Source organism: Dendrobates tinctorius, unplaced genomic scaffold (genome assembly GCF_039654945.1).
Source record: "Dendrobates tinctorius isolate UK_male_01 unplaced genomic scaffold, ASM3965494v1 ptg000215l, whole genome shotgun sequence".
Lineage (NCBI taxonomy): Eukaryota > Metazoa > Chordata > Amphibia > Anura > Dendrobatidae > Dendrobates > Dendrobates tinctorius.
The window spans coordinates 2057501-2071997 of NW_027361882.1; the positions used below are offsets into that span (position 1 = coordinate 2057501).

General features: G+C 38.7%; 1 protein-coding gene and 1 long non-coding RNA gene across 7 annotated transcripts in view; one reads left to right on the forward strand and one right to left on the reverse strand.

Annotated features, from left to right (window-relative positions):
- The window catches only part of LOC141058834 (uncharacterized), a 15383-nt gene extending 7428 nt beyond the window's left edge, over nucleotides 1–7955 (reverse strand). Inside the window, exon 1 of the long non-coding RNA XR_012222330.1 lies at nucleotides 7611–7955. This is a non-coding gene — a long non-coding RNA (uncharacterized lncRNA). The remainder of the gene's footprint in view (nucleotides 1–7610) is intronic.
- ADGRB1 (adhesion G protein-coupled receptor B1) overlaps nucleotides 1–14497 on the forward strand; it is a 758475-nt gene that overhangs the window by 674756 nt on the left and 69222 nt on the right. For 2 of the 6 annotated variants that reach the window (XM_073555047.1, XM_073555046.1), the window contains exons 23-26: nucleotides 745–811; nucleotides 2690–2775; nucleotides 10439–10558; nucleotides 12340–12414. In XM_073555047.1, coding sequence (XP_073411148.1) covers nucleotides 745–811; nucleotides 2690–2775; nucleotides 10439–10558; nucleotides 12340–12414 — 348 coding nt within the window. The remainder of the gene's footprint in view (nucleotides 1–744; nucleotides 812–2689; nucleotides 2776–10438; nucleotides 10559–12339; nucleotides 12415–14497) is intronic. The other 4 variants (XM_073555048.1, XM_073555049.1, XM_073555050.1 and 1 more) reach the window with 4 other exon arrangements.

Sequence of the window (14497 nt, forward strand, 5' to 3'; positions counted from 1 at the left end):
TAACATTTTGAAATCAAAATGCTGACAGTTTCCAGGTAGCAATACACTTTTTTTTTTTTTATTTAACCTCTTTTTGAAGTAGAAACAAATTGAAAAAAAATGTAAATCATGTAATATAGCAAATACGGTGTATGCTAATGTCCTAGATAATTTAAACCGATTGTCTTTGGATAGAGATTGGTGACCTATTGTGAATTTGTGCCAACTTGTTGATGGTCCAACCCATCTATTTCCTGTTGTTTTCCTCCAGATAGACAATGACCGACTTAGTGACCGCCGTAAACGCTAAGCAGAGCCTATAAGTGACAAGTTTGTACTGCGCTTTCTTAGTGTCTTTGCCACTTCGTTCTAGATCCCTACGGATCAGACATCCATAGAGGTGCCACCAACGTCTCTACTGGGACACTTGTTGCACTAATGCAGTACATTTTCACGTTTGTTGAGTCTTCTAGCATCGTGCTCTTCGCCATTTCTTGCCTGGTTGATATCCTGATGTATTTCCAGTTCAGGTCTTTGTAGCACAGAGAAAAGTCCATTATGCAGCAGCCAGTTGCCGGACAGACAGGTCTGACATGATGGATCTCCCGTGATACAGACAGAAGTCTTTGTGTATTTCTCACAGTTTTGATTGAAATCTGAGACTGAGGAGGATGAGATGAAATTCGTGGAGAGCGGAAGGTCTTTCTGTCGCTTATCGGAACTCTCTCTATTGCACGGGATGACGCTCTTCTCTGTCTCTTGCAGTTGCTGGCTGTCTCTGGAAGGAGGTCTCCTCTACGCCTTCGTGGGCCCGGCCGCTGCTGTAGTTTTGGTATTTTTCTTGATGAATCCTCCTTTTTGCCTTTTCTTTACCACATCATTGAGATGTATCAGACTGAAGGCGCCCGAGAGCAGAAATTGGGGGAAAACTCCAGAAATGCTCCATTTTGGAGGCCATCATGTTAAGAATTTTACTAGTTACTAACCCATAAACCCACTACTGAAATCCCTAAACATCGGCTGCTCTTGTAGGTCGAATATAATATTACAGAAGGTCATTCTTCATACCAGGCTGAAGGGGGCACTGCAGCAGTTAATTGGAGTGGTTGGGACCCTAACGAAAAATCGGTGATTGTCCCCACCCCTGCCTCATCTACCATCTACCATGTGCCTTTTATAATATTGGTGTCTTATGTTGGAAGAGGCAGCTTTGGGATTCCTCATCCACCATAACCTGGGCCTGACCACTACTTCTGCCTCCCATATAGTTATGGTTAAAGGAGTTTTCCAAATCTGGAAAACCCTTCTCCCCCGACTTAAAATGTTCTTTAATCACCCTCCCCAGGTCCAACACTGAGTCTCCTCCTCCATTCCCAATGTTTGTTACTTTCTGCCCATTGACAGCGCTGCAGCCGATCATGACGTCAACTAGAGGCTGAGCTCAATTATTGGCTGCAGCGTTGCCGATGTGACATCAGTGGTGGCAGCAGCAGAGGCTCAGCGTTGGACCTGGGGAGGGGACGGTGTTTAAACACAGTGGTTGATTTTTTTTAAATAAATTACTGCCAAAGCACAGAAGTTTTCCAAAGTCTGAAATCCTTTTAAGTCTATCATGTAAAAAAAAAAATTATCGGAAAAATAGTATTATAATTAATAACATTATAAAATGGTATTATAATTACTAATAATACAAATATTATTAACAACACTAATAATAGTAATATAATAATACAAAATAAATAATTGTAATACTACCATTTATAATAACAATATTAATGATAATAAAATAATAATAGTACAAATAATAGTAATACTATTAATAAGAATATTAATACTATATATAATAATAAAATAATAAGAATATTAATAATACTACAAATAATAGTAATACTGCTAAAAAATATTAAAAATAGCAAGAAAAATATAATTATTATTAGTTAAAAATAATAAAAATTGGACCAAGATATACCAAGTTCTTCATCATTTACAGCCCAGGTCATTAAGCTTTACTGGGAAGTATGTCATATCAAGGTGCTCCTATAAACATGGCCACTGCTTCATTTTAATTTCTCTTTCCATAAATCAGTAGTACTCATGAAAATAAGAAACGTTTGCGCAGTGTCGATCGGAGAGCTGCGTATGCACCGTGACCAGTGGCTCCCCGCGCATACGCGCTAAAGCTGTGTGTAGTGCCCAGTCTAACTGACTGTGTGGCTGGAGCCATTCAAAATGGTGCAAGCACGGGGAGCTGCTCGCCATGGCGCAAGTGCGGGGAGCCACTCCTCATGGCACAAGCATTGGGAGCCACTCCTCATGGCACAAACGCGGGAAGCCACTCCTCGTGGCACAAGTGCGAGGAGCCACTCCTCATGGCACGAGCCAGGGAACCACTTGTCATGGCACAAGCGCAGGCAGCCACGCCTCATGGCACAAGCGCGGGGAGCCACTCCTCATGGCGTATACGCGGTTCCCCAATCAACACTGCGCAAGCGCGGAATTTTTCAAAGCTGATTTGAGTAACGTCGACGCAACCCCGGAAACTTCATAATTGTCTGGGCGGCGACAATCATGACTGAATAAAATGAAGCACACCCCTATGACTAAATAATCCAGGTTCCATCTGTATTGGCTTTCTACATCCCTTGAGCAAAGTTGTTTCTTTTTTGAAGAATATATCTTATGTATTTTTTTTTTTTTTGCTTCCCTTCAGGTCAACATGGTCATCGGAATTCTGGTGTTTAATAAACTTGTTTCAAAAGACGGCATAACGGACAAGAAGCTCAAGGAGCGGGCCGGGTAAGTCCGCTGTCCATGTGTCTTAGAGCTGATGATATGAACAATAACCAGATTGTGATCAGTGACAACAGATCGTGATGCCAACATGACCAGAAAAATGCCGCAAAGACCTCTCAATATCATGTCTTGTAAGATACATTGTAGACCACCGGAGTCTACGTAATGCAGAGCATATTGCTCCCATGCTCAGCCCCTTCACCCTTGTGTCATTACGAATTAGTCATCATATACCTATAAATCAGAAAACAGCTTGCATAGGACTCTTTTTAGCTTGTCAGCTTTGCTGTGTAGACTTGGACATCGCTAGCAGAGTGTGTGAGATTTAAAAGCTGCTCTTATGTGCTTCTGGAGGAGTAGACCAATCAGGGTAGTAATAATATGCTTTATGGGGGCAGATAAGACTCCGTATGCCGCTTTCCTGGGAATTTTAGTGGTCCATCTCTCTATTAGTCGCATTCATATGCTGTTGCACCATATACACTGAGAAACATGGGGACAGTATAAAAAAAATCTACAGTATTCGCATCATTTAATATAAAAGTTTCTTCACTGACAAGACTATTCCTCCTAAATTCAACCCAACACTACAGTTACACAATATGGACTTTCCTTCCTTACATGCATCTGGTTATTGATCATATTCTGTGTAAATGTTCTAGAATCCTTAGAAGTAGCGATATTTGCCACCTCCCGTGATGATATGAATTGTTTTACTGATGTTGGAACACAGTTTGGACGCAAACGTTAAAGAAGCAGAATCTAACTCTATCGTTAAGGGACCCAAGTCATATCGAAACCTTCTTTTAACTCATTACAACAGATACATTTGGTGAAGAATTCACAAGTGATTATCATAACCACGGGTTACAGCACATAGGCTGTGGGCCACTAATTTCTGAAGTCCAATGTTTTCATGAATGGGAATGCGAAGCGATTGCACCATACAGGCTGAATTGACTCTCTCGAAGGGTTTGTCCAACTCTTTGTTATTGACAACGTAATCAGTGGGGCTGTTGGAATCCCACTGATTTGTTATTCATTACCTATCACAAAGGTATAAAACCAGGCAACCCCCCTTTTAAGATCAAACATCCTGAAAATTTGTGGAAGGATACACTTGTGTTTCTCCAACCGTGATCTTTGTAAGATAAATCCAGTTTTGGATGTCACTTGAACCAACCAAAACTTGACGCAAAGTTTTACCAAAGAACATGATGATTTTGACCATCTCCTTGTTTTTTGTCATTCATTGTCCCATCAGGAAGTCCTAAAGTTTTGAAAATCAATCAACTATTGTTTTACTAAGTTGACTCCTTGTTTTTCAACAAGCCCTCTCCACCAATCAAAATTTTTGACTTGGAATATGTTTGTTTCTTAACCCTTTAGACTTCTAAGGAGCCTTAGGTTGTCCCTCGAGCTCTCTGTTCACGGTTGAGAGTGCTTATCAAGTAGTAAGAAAACAGTGACCCTCAACTTGACTAGTGTTATCTGTTGGGTGACCAGAAGGACCTACAGTTCTGTGACTCATTGTACCAACCCATTGGTTCACTAACTGGACTCTGATCGTCGATGAGCTCTCCCTTGATGTGAGGGCTTGCCAGACAGGTGCAACAGACCTCCTAAAAGATCAGGATAATAAGTGTTCCACCATTTTGAGCTTGAGTTACAGCCTACAAGACCACTTTTATAAATATCAATGTTGAAGATTCTTTAGAACCAATTTCTGAACTTTGACCAGAGTTCTCAACATATTGAGCCTTTTGGGTTAAGTGGGTTTTTCAGATTTAGAAAAACTTGACTGCTTTTATTTTCCAAAAAAGCACCACACCTGTCCATTGACCTTGTCTTGTATTACAACACAACTCCATTGGAGTGATTTACACACAATCTGTGGTCATGAACTGTTTTTGGAAAAAAGAAGTTATATACTCCTCTCGGAACACCTTTAGATGTAAAATAGGGTTCAATCTCGTGGATTAAACCACGTAGTCTACTGAATGTCCCCAACGAGAACTTTGAGAAATACTGTATTTTGTAAACTACAGATTATTTTTTATTGAGTTGGTCGCAAGGAACATATTTTGATTTTGACTGTTTGTTTTTGAATCGCGTTCTCCTTCCACGACACAGACATTATTTCAGTCTGCCTTATCATAGATATGGAACATTTTTTGGAAGGACTCAGAAAGGTCAAAACAGAGTGAAATGACCCATCATAATGGAGCAATAATACTTGTGAACAACCGCTTACGTGTTTATCTTGAAGATGTTTACCCAGCCTGAAAGGAATGATCGGGGATGAAAAATAACTCAGGAAATGTCAAAACCTTTGTGTTCATATCGTCATTGGACATAAATAAATACGCGAAGAAGGACATAAGTGATGACAGGGCCTCACGTTCTAGGCTTTCCATCACTCACCTTTGAGGTTGTGCGTAGATCAGCGCTCACAGAATCGTGTTGTGTTGGAGATCTTAAAGTCTTACATTGATTTACCCATTAGGATTTATAAATACTTGTCTCTTATTTCCCCGCTACGCTGAGAATTTAGATGACAGAACTCAGTTCCTAGAATTAACTTTAATGCAACCAAACGTTCAAAACATCTTTGTTTTCATAAGAAAACTGTGGATCTGAAGGAGCTTTAATCCCTTATTGATGTCTTCAACTGCGGAAAAAAAATCTCACATTAAATCATTTAAATGGCTGAAAATCCAGATTGAATAAAGGTTTAACTTGAAAGAAAAAATGATGGCCAAAAACAGATTTGTGATCTAGTAGTCAAAGGTGAGAACATTTAGTTTGCGTGGAATTAAATTATTCTCAAAATTTAAGGTCAGGCAAACAGTTAAGAAAAGTAATAACATAATACCTCACCTCTAACCTGTTTTGCTGTACTCACAACCCGCCATCCGGTTCTCTCAACCTCTTCTTTTTTTTCCTTAACCTGTTGCACGCATCCTCTTCAGCCTCTTCACTCCATTCGATGGCTTCGGCTTGACAGGGCCACTGACGTTTTTGTGCTCTGTGCAGTTATGGCGCATGTCGTGACCTTACAACGTGTGACACACAAGTGATGGAATGGCACACGATGACATCAGAGATATAGTTGAGTCAGCAGCCATGGCTTAGAGTGAAGAAGCTGAGGAGTATACAGTGAGCGAGTAAAGGAGAAAATAAGAGGAGTGGAGGACCGGACAGCGGGCTATTCGGATGATGGGACAAGTGAGCGTTGGTGTAAGAAACATTCAATTCTCATCAATGTTCAACTTTGACATGAGTTGAATTCCCCCATAATATCCACTCAAGTTCATCAAATCTACTCTTGACTCTTCAAACCCGTATGCGTTTGGGATCAAATTCTTCTCAGTTTATTAAGTTGTCTTAGAAACTGAAAGATCTCTAGTGATTTTGTGTTTGGAACTCTTCAAACCCAATAGCTCAAACAGATTTTAGATCCAATACCATTATATCATTTCATATAAAGAGCAGGAAAAACATGGTGGTCACATGGTTAGGGCTCTTTAGACCTGTTAATCTTTCATGTTGCTTTGACAGCTCATAGATTTGTCTTGCTTTCTTAAATTGGACTCTTTAAACCCCCAAAATTTAGGCAAATAATCCACAATCTATCAAGTTTTTGAGACATCTGGAAGGACTGGGGATGTCTGATGTTCAGGACTCTTCAAACCCAATAGAACAAACTCTTTTGTGGTGTGAAATTCCTTATTCTATCAGGTTACAAGTAGAAGAACTGCGGTTGTCCCTTGTGTAGGACTTTTCAAACCCAAAAACCCTAAATGTTTTGACCCTTTAGACTGCTATCACACATCCATATTTTATGGTCTGAGGAGGAAATGTAATATGTGGATTGTCCACTTGTATTCTGACCAGAACTAAACACACATGGACATTCATAAGACTGTTTAGTTCAGAATAGGAGACCTACAAACAGTCACAACATTCTTGCACCGTGAACACAGATGTGTGAAACCAGCCTTACTTTTTCATGTTGCATTGACAACTGGTAGAAGTGTGTTGATCTCCTGTCAAGGTGTTTGGAATCTCAAAAAGTTTTTAGGACCAATCCCCCTCAGTCAGTCACATCCTGCTATCAGCTGGTAGGATTCAAGAGAAAATCATCAATCAGAGATGAGTCAGGTTTACTAGACTTAATCTGCTGAAGATTGTCAACCTTTCTCAACGTTAAACATATTGGATCTGGGCAAGGTCTGACCAGAAATAATATTCAATTCGATTTCTAAGATTAAATTACAAAAACAGTAAAAGTAAAGAAAACCAAAATGGAAATATTATCTATAAAATTAATCTGTACCTTTTTTTATCTTGTTCTTTGTATTTCATTTTTATAAATATTTTATTAAAATAATTTTTTTTTTTAAATTTCATGGGAAATTTAAGAAAAAAAAATATTTCATGCTCAAACGTCATAATAAAAAATTGCTTATCTCTAGAAGATCCAAACTTATTTTAGGTCAACTTTTCAGAGTCTAGAAAGTTTTGACTTTTTCTGCAATTATTTTACTCGTCTGTAAAGCTCTCACTTCACCATTTTACCATTTCACCTCTTCGTAAATAAGTAACATTAATGTTTTGAATTTAAGATTATGTTCCGAGCTCAAAATCCAAACTGTTTTCCAACCAGTGGCGATCAACTCGGTAATTAACCTGATATTTATTAGATGTCGAGCTTAGAATGTTAAGTAGATGTTTTATAGATAAGATTACAAGACATTTTGTGCATCCGGTGTGCCACGAATGCATGGGACCAGCAATGGACAATCCCAAAAACAGAAAATAGAATGACCGGTTACCTTATGACTTTTCATTCCATTGGTTCTGGTTCTCCACAGTCACTTTTTAGGTTGAGTCATAAATTTTGAAAAATATTGCTGGTTTCCTGTTTTCGTGTTGCACTGCAATAAACCGGTAGACTTTTCACAATACATGATGTCATTGCTGTGCTTAGATTCCCCCGGTGCAATTGCCAAACGGTACCATTGTGTCCTCAGTTAACCTCTTCACTCCTGAGAGCCTCCTTTTTTTGACACTGTGAGAACTTCCAAGGGACAAGTGCGTTGACGATGTTATTATTCGGCAGTGCCCTCAACTTACTTGCCGAGCCTCGTTAAAGTGTCTCTTTGTGTTCGTAATTTCACATGTCCTTGTGAGAGGAGGACTCTTAAAGTTCACAAGTACTTTACATTCAGCCGTAGTCCACATTCCTCAACTACTTCATTTAGTTTATTAAAGAAAGCCTTTAATTAAAAGTTAAGCTTGTTCTTAAGACATGAAAAGAAGCATTGTCCGTGTAGAATCCAGAGAGGTGCCGTCGCTGTTTGGGCCATTCTGTAGAATAGGCTAATGACTCAGGGGTGAAGGGGTGAACGGAGCATGGGGCACCTGTTTTGTTTTGTGTTTTTTTTTCAATGCACTGAATATAAAGCAAGATCCACTTTGTTTATGACATGTTTAATATAGAAGAGACCGAAAGTCAACTGTATGAGTCAGGATGAGTATATGGAGCCAGGGGATCGAGGCTTAAAGTTCTTGTTTTGTGTGGAGGAAAAAACATGGTAAAAGGGTTATCAGTGTTATTTTTCCATAGCCATTAGTGACCCTTTTATGAGAAATTTGCTGTTGAGTCCGGGATCAGTCTGTACATGCCCTCCTCTCTCTCAGAAACTTGTACAGATCAGATCTCTGTGTTTAAGGTCGTGTGACCTTATTGGACTATCCCTTTAAGAATGTTATGGCACTGACCATGAGAGCAAATAAGAAGTGGTGTTTTAGCAGTACTGCTGCCACCTTTTTTTCCTCTCCTATTACGAATAGTAGTAACAGAATTTTTAAAAATAATTTTGTCCATTGTAGAAGTTATGAAACATTGCATATCACTTTATTAGGGCATTTGTCTTAACTCCAGCCTAAAGAAAAAATTGCATGTAAGTGGCTTCTAGACCCCTTATTTACATCAGTTTATTTGCCTTCCTTTAGTTGCATTGATATCAGAATGTGCTCATTTGAAGGACAGATGATGGCAGTGATGGGTCACCTCTGCGCCTGTGTCTCACTAACTGAGGGGGTAAGGTGCAGGAGGTTGTTCTGATGAGCACAACACTCGGAGGACGAGACCGGTGCTGACCCATCACTGAGAAATCCAAGAACCAGGGCACCAGATGTCCTACTTTTCGTAACGTTATTAGTGCAGAAAAATCACAACGTTTCGGCCATGCAGGGCCTTTATCTCTCTTTTTCAAAGGCTTGATAAAAGGACCTGTGCTGCCCAAACTTTGTGAGTTTTCTGCACTAATAAAGTTACCAAAAGGAGAAAGTCTGGTGCTCTGGTTCCAGGATTTCTCTGGATTCCGCTAACCTTCTAGGGGGTTGCACCGAGTATCATTAGACAACAGGATGGTGCACGGGACTCTTCTATTGCAAATATAAGTTACTCATCACTGCAATCATCGGTACTCCAAATGCTTACGTACTGATATCATAGCAAAGACCGTGGAAAAGTTGGGGCTTATAAGCCACTTACATGCAATTCCCTTAATAAAGTGATTTGCAAAGTTTCATAACATTCCATGCTGAACAAAAATATTAAAAAAAGGGAAAAAAATTTAAATTTAGTTAATCATTTCCAAAATTTTATTTTTAAAGAGATTAATCGAAATGACTAGCAGAGAGTTGGAAAAAAAATGAGTGTTTGAAAAGTTTTTTCCAATAATTGATGAGCATTTATTTGATTTGCTACAATATGTTAACTTAATTAATGGATTCTACAATCTCTACCTCTTAAATAAATTTTAAATATTAATAGGTTGTAATCAATCCTATAATCAGCCCTAAAAAATTCCCAATATCAAGAGCCTTTACATAAGCTTCAACCTGTATTTTCTTCTACAAAAAAACCTCTTGTTTTTTTATGGAAGTCGTATGTTCTTGTCAATTTTTTTCAGCCAAAGAATTGCTTGGTCTCTTCAATATTAAATTCCCCAATCCCATTGGTGAGCCGCCAAGATTTGAATCTGATGGAACTTTAAGATCTGTAGCTTTACTAGACTTAAAGTGGAACTAAACTCAAAAAACATATGCTAAATTCTGAAGTTAAATCTAAATGTTTAATTGATATTAAATCTTAATGGTAATTGAAGATATTCTATAGCTTGGAATTTTCATTTCAGATTTTGCTGCTTTGGAGGTTGTTGTAATTTTGTGTCTCGTTGGTGAGCAAAAAATAATTCCCAATAGTTACCTGACAGAAGAAAAGTTGGCTTTCCATAAAACCATTGAAAAACAACAACCGTATGTTCTAATTCATTAGTCATTTCCATCAAAGTTTGTGTGTTTTTGCTTCATGTGTTCATGGTTTCTATCTTTTTTTTAGGTATGTTTTCTTAATCATAAGATTGTAGATTCCATTTTTGAGGTTTTCGTTACAGCCCAACTTTTCTTCTATTTATGTAATGACTCGAGATATCAAAATTCTGGCAGCCTCCGATAAGCAAGTGATGAGAAACCGCGAGTAAACAAAATGTTTTGGTTTGGTTCTTCTTTAAGCCCCGAAATGTTGGTTGTCAGTAGATACTGCTCTTTCTTTTCTGTTTTCAAAGCAAAGTATCTTTTGTTTTTGTTTCAGTATTTTTGATTTTAATTGCAGTCAGATGACAATGCCTCTATATGGCATGACCCTCAAATGTTCCAAGTGTGGCGTAGTCTCCTCAGCAGAAGTATCGGCCACAGCCACCAGTAACGCCATGTTAGTTTTTCTAATTTTCGTCTTCTTTGTTTTCTCTTTCTTTTCTTTGTACATCTGTTTGTTTTGAGCCGTTATTTTTTTTTCCTGTATCATTGCCTTCCTTTTATTTGCTTTCTAAACTTTGTATGTATTTTATTTTACTTTTGCGCTCAACAACAGCCATGCAATGTTCAAAATGTACGTTCATTAACATCTGTCCTAGAACATTTTTGGGGTTCACTTGCTGTTTCCAAAGTCGTACCACATTATTATGACCACCACTGACATATGCAAGGGATACAATTGGGGATTGATTTTTAAAACAAGGATCAAGACTTTGGTTCTCCGTATTGTTATATCATGGTGATCGATGGCTCTTTTTTTGTGCTTTCTTAGAAGACATCATGGGGTCTTGTTGGAGGCATGTGCATTGAACTTTATTGATGTAATAAAGATTAATGCTTTGTATGGAACATATCTCTACATGTTCATCTCATCTTTATGGTGTAGATGACCAACGACTGTGTGTATGTGTGTTTTTAATTTTGGATTCCCATTGTTTGTGCTGTGTGACTGTCGATTTATACATAAAGGACCCGAAACTAAAGATTTTTAGAAATACAAGTTCCTTAAGCTTTTCAGCTCTCATTTCTACGTCAGTAAAGCATAAGCATTAAAAGTAGAAATTCAAGTTTCTTAAGTTAATTTGAGCTCTCATTTGTATATCAATTTAGAATAGGCATTAAAAATTTATATAAAATTTTTAGATATTTAATTTGTAAATTATAAATGAACAAAAACTAGTAAATTAAAAATGTTCTCATACCCCTACATTCTATAATGTTTCCAGGAGATGTTGGGGTCAAGATTACTTTTTTTTTTTTAGAAACTGATGTATTTAGGATTGGATAGAATTTTGATGGAGGCACTTACCAAAATTTGGGACTTAGACCCAACTTCTTCACCAAGCTGGGTTCATCTCCCTGTAGAGTGGATGTGATGAAGTCATCACATCAGACTGGCCTTTGTTAAAAGTGGACTCGAGGTCGTTGACTGGATGAAATTATGATGAAACCTAGGTGAATGATGGTTTCTTCCAATCTAGTTGTAATTTGCAGAACCAGATTAGAACAACCATTCTTCGAAAAGAGGACGGAAGATGGAGGTTCCCAAGATAACGGAGGCCCTAAAACAATGACCCATGTGCTTTGATTACAGTACAGGCCTTTACATATCACATGTAAGAATTTAGTCTAGCACCTTTTTGAACCATTTATACATTTACTAAAAATCTAACTTGAAGCTCTTGGGTCACAATGCACAATCCGTAACCAGGTCCTCCTGTGTACCATTTACAATACTAGTGTCTAACCAATTTGGCGAATGAGTTTTTGGACCCCCTCAGACCTCAATATGATTGATACATCTGAATGCCCCTAAAACTAAATTCCGTAGATTTGGAGCGTCTATGTCCTTTATACACATGTTATGTGCATGTTTATGTAAAATGGTACATGGAGTCCCTATAGTTGGAAGTCGTAGACTTCTAAATGTGCATAAGGCCTCCGATTGATAAACACAGAGAAGGAGAATATTGGGCATAGGTGGCATATTTTGAGCCTTAACATTTTTTGTATTTTTTTTTGGGTGGAAGGGAATAGGAAAGTAGTTAATTAGCCCCCTGAGTATATTGTGTTGAATAATTTAAAAATTGGTTGTCTAAGTTGAGGTAGGGTTTAGCGTCATATGAGATGGTCGGTGCTATGATTCTGCTTTTTATGGAGTGGTGTTGTTTTTTACAGCGCTCATCAGGTGGATAGTACAAACAAACAGAAACCTGTAGCAGAAGTGCATACCAAGCCCACTCGATGCAGAAGGTATGCGTTCTCTAACCGCAAGGCCTTGTGACGTGAATGGGCATTTGTGCTTATCTGTGCCAGGACAGTCATTCTGTCGGTCAGTTCGTTGAGTTTGTTGTAGGAAAGATGTGAGCACAGTATGTAGATGGAGTAGCTGCTTATAAATGAAGTCAATTATATTAAAAAAAAAATCTGAGAAAAAAACCCCAGTTTATCGTACTCCATTCATGTGGGGTCCGCGGACAGATAACAAACTCCTCATAATAAATTTATTTTCCAACTTGCATGTCAAATTTAAAAATTCCATTCACCTCTCCATATTGACTGTAGGGCACCGCTTCACTCTCGCAGCATGCAGCCTTACCAACACACTGCAGCCTCACCGGCACACACTGCAGCCTCACCGGCACACTGCAGCCTCACCGGCACACACTGCAGCCGGACCACCATTTTTGTTTAATATTTACTGAATTTTATTGCTGACAGAGGAAGTTTCAGAGAATTTACCTAAATCTTGTGGCAATGAAGCTAAACCCTGCAAACATTTTAATATACAGTTGTGCTCAACAGTTTACATACCCCGGCAGAATTTTTGTTTTCTTGGCCTTTTTTCAGAGAATATGAATGATAACACCAAAACTTTTTCTCCACTCATGGTTAGTGGTTGGGTGAAGTCATTTATTGTCACACTTGATGACAACTCCCCCCAAAAAATCCAAATGACTCTGATCAAAAATTCACATACCCTGGTGATTTTGGCCTGATTACATGCACAGACATTGTCAAAAATGGGTTTGAATGGCTACTAAAGGTAAAATCCTCACCTGTTACCTGTTTGCTTATCAGTGTGTGCATAAAAGCTGAGTGAGTTTCTGGGATCCAGACAGACTCTTGCTTCTTTCATCCAGCCACTGATGTTTCTAGATTGTGAGTCATGGGGAAAGCAAAAGAATTCTCAACGGATCTACGGGAAAAGTTAGTTGAATTGTATAAAATAGTAAAGGGATACAAAAAGATGTGCAAGGAATTGATAATGCCAGTCAGCAGCGTTCAAACTGTGATGAACAAATGGAAAATCAGGGGCTCTGATGAAACAAAACCATGGTCAGGAAGACCAACAAAAATTTCATCCACAGCTGCCGGAAAATTGTTCAGGATGCAAAGAAAAACCCACAAATAACATCAGCTGAAATACTGGATTCTCTGAAAACTGTTTCAAGATGCACAATAAGGAGACACTTGAAGAAAAATGGGCTGCATGGTCGAGTCATCAGAAGAAAGCCATTACTGCACAAATGCCACAAAGTATCTCGCCTACAATACGCAAAGCAGCACAGAGGCAAGCCTCAAAACTTCTGGAACAATGTAATTTGGAGTGATAAGACCATAATGTAACTTTTTGGCCACAGCCATAAACATTACACTTGGAGAGAGGTCAACAAGGCCTATGATGAAAGGAATACCATTCCTACTGTAAAGTACGGAAGTGGATCGCTGATGTTTTGGGGGATGTGTGAGCTACAAAGGCACAGGAAACTTGGTCAAAGTTGAAGGAAAGATGAATGCAGCACGTTATCAGCAAATACTGGAGGCAAATTTGCAATCATCAGCCCAGAAGCTGCGCAGGGGGTGTACTTGGACGTCCCATTATGACAACGATCCAAAACAGAAGGCCAAGTCGACCTGTCATTGCCTACAGCAGAACAAAGTGAAGGTTCTGGAGTGGCCATCTCAGTCTCCTGACCTTAATATCACTGTGCCACTCTGGGAAGATCTCAAGCACGCAGTTCATGCTAGACAGCCCAGAAATGTACAGGAACTGGAGGCTTTTTGCTATGAAAAGTGGGCAGCTTTACCATCTGAGAAAATAAAGAACCTCATCCACAACTACCACAAAAGACTTCAAGCTGTCATTGATGTTACCAGAAGTAATACATGGCATTAAGAAATGGGGTATGTGAACTTTTGATCAGGGTCATTTGGATGTTTTGGGTTGTCATTATGATTTGAAAAGAGAAAACACAGTAGTTTGACAATAAATGGCTACACCCAACCACTGACCATGAATGAGTGGAGAAAAAGTTTTGTTGTTATCATTCAT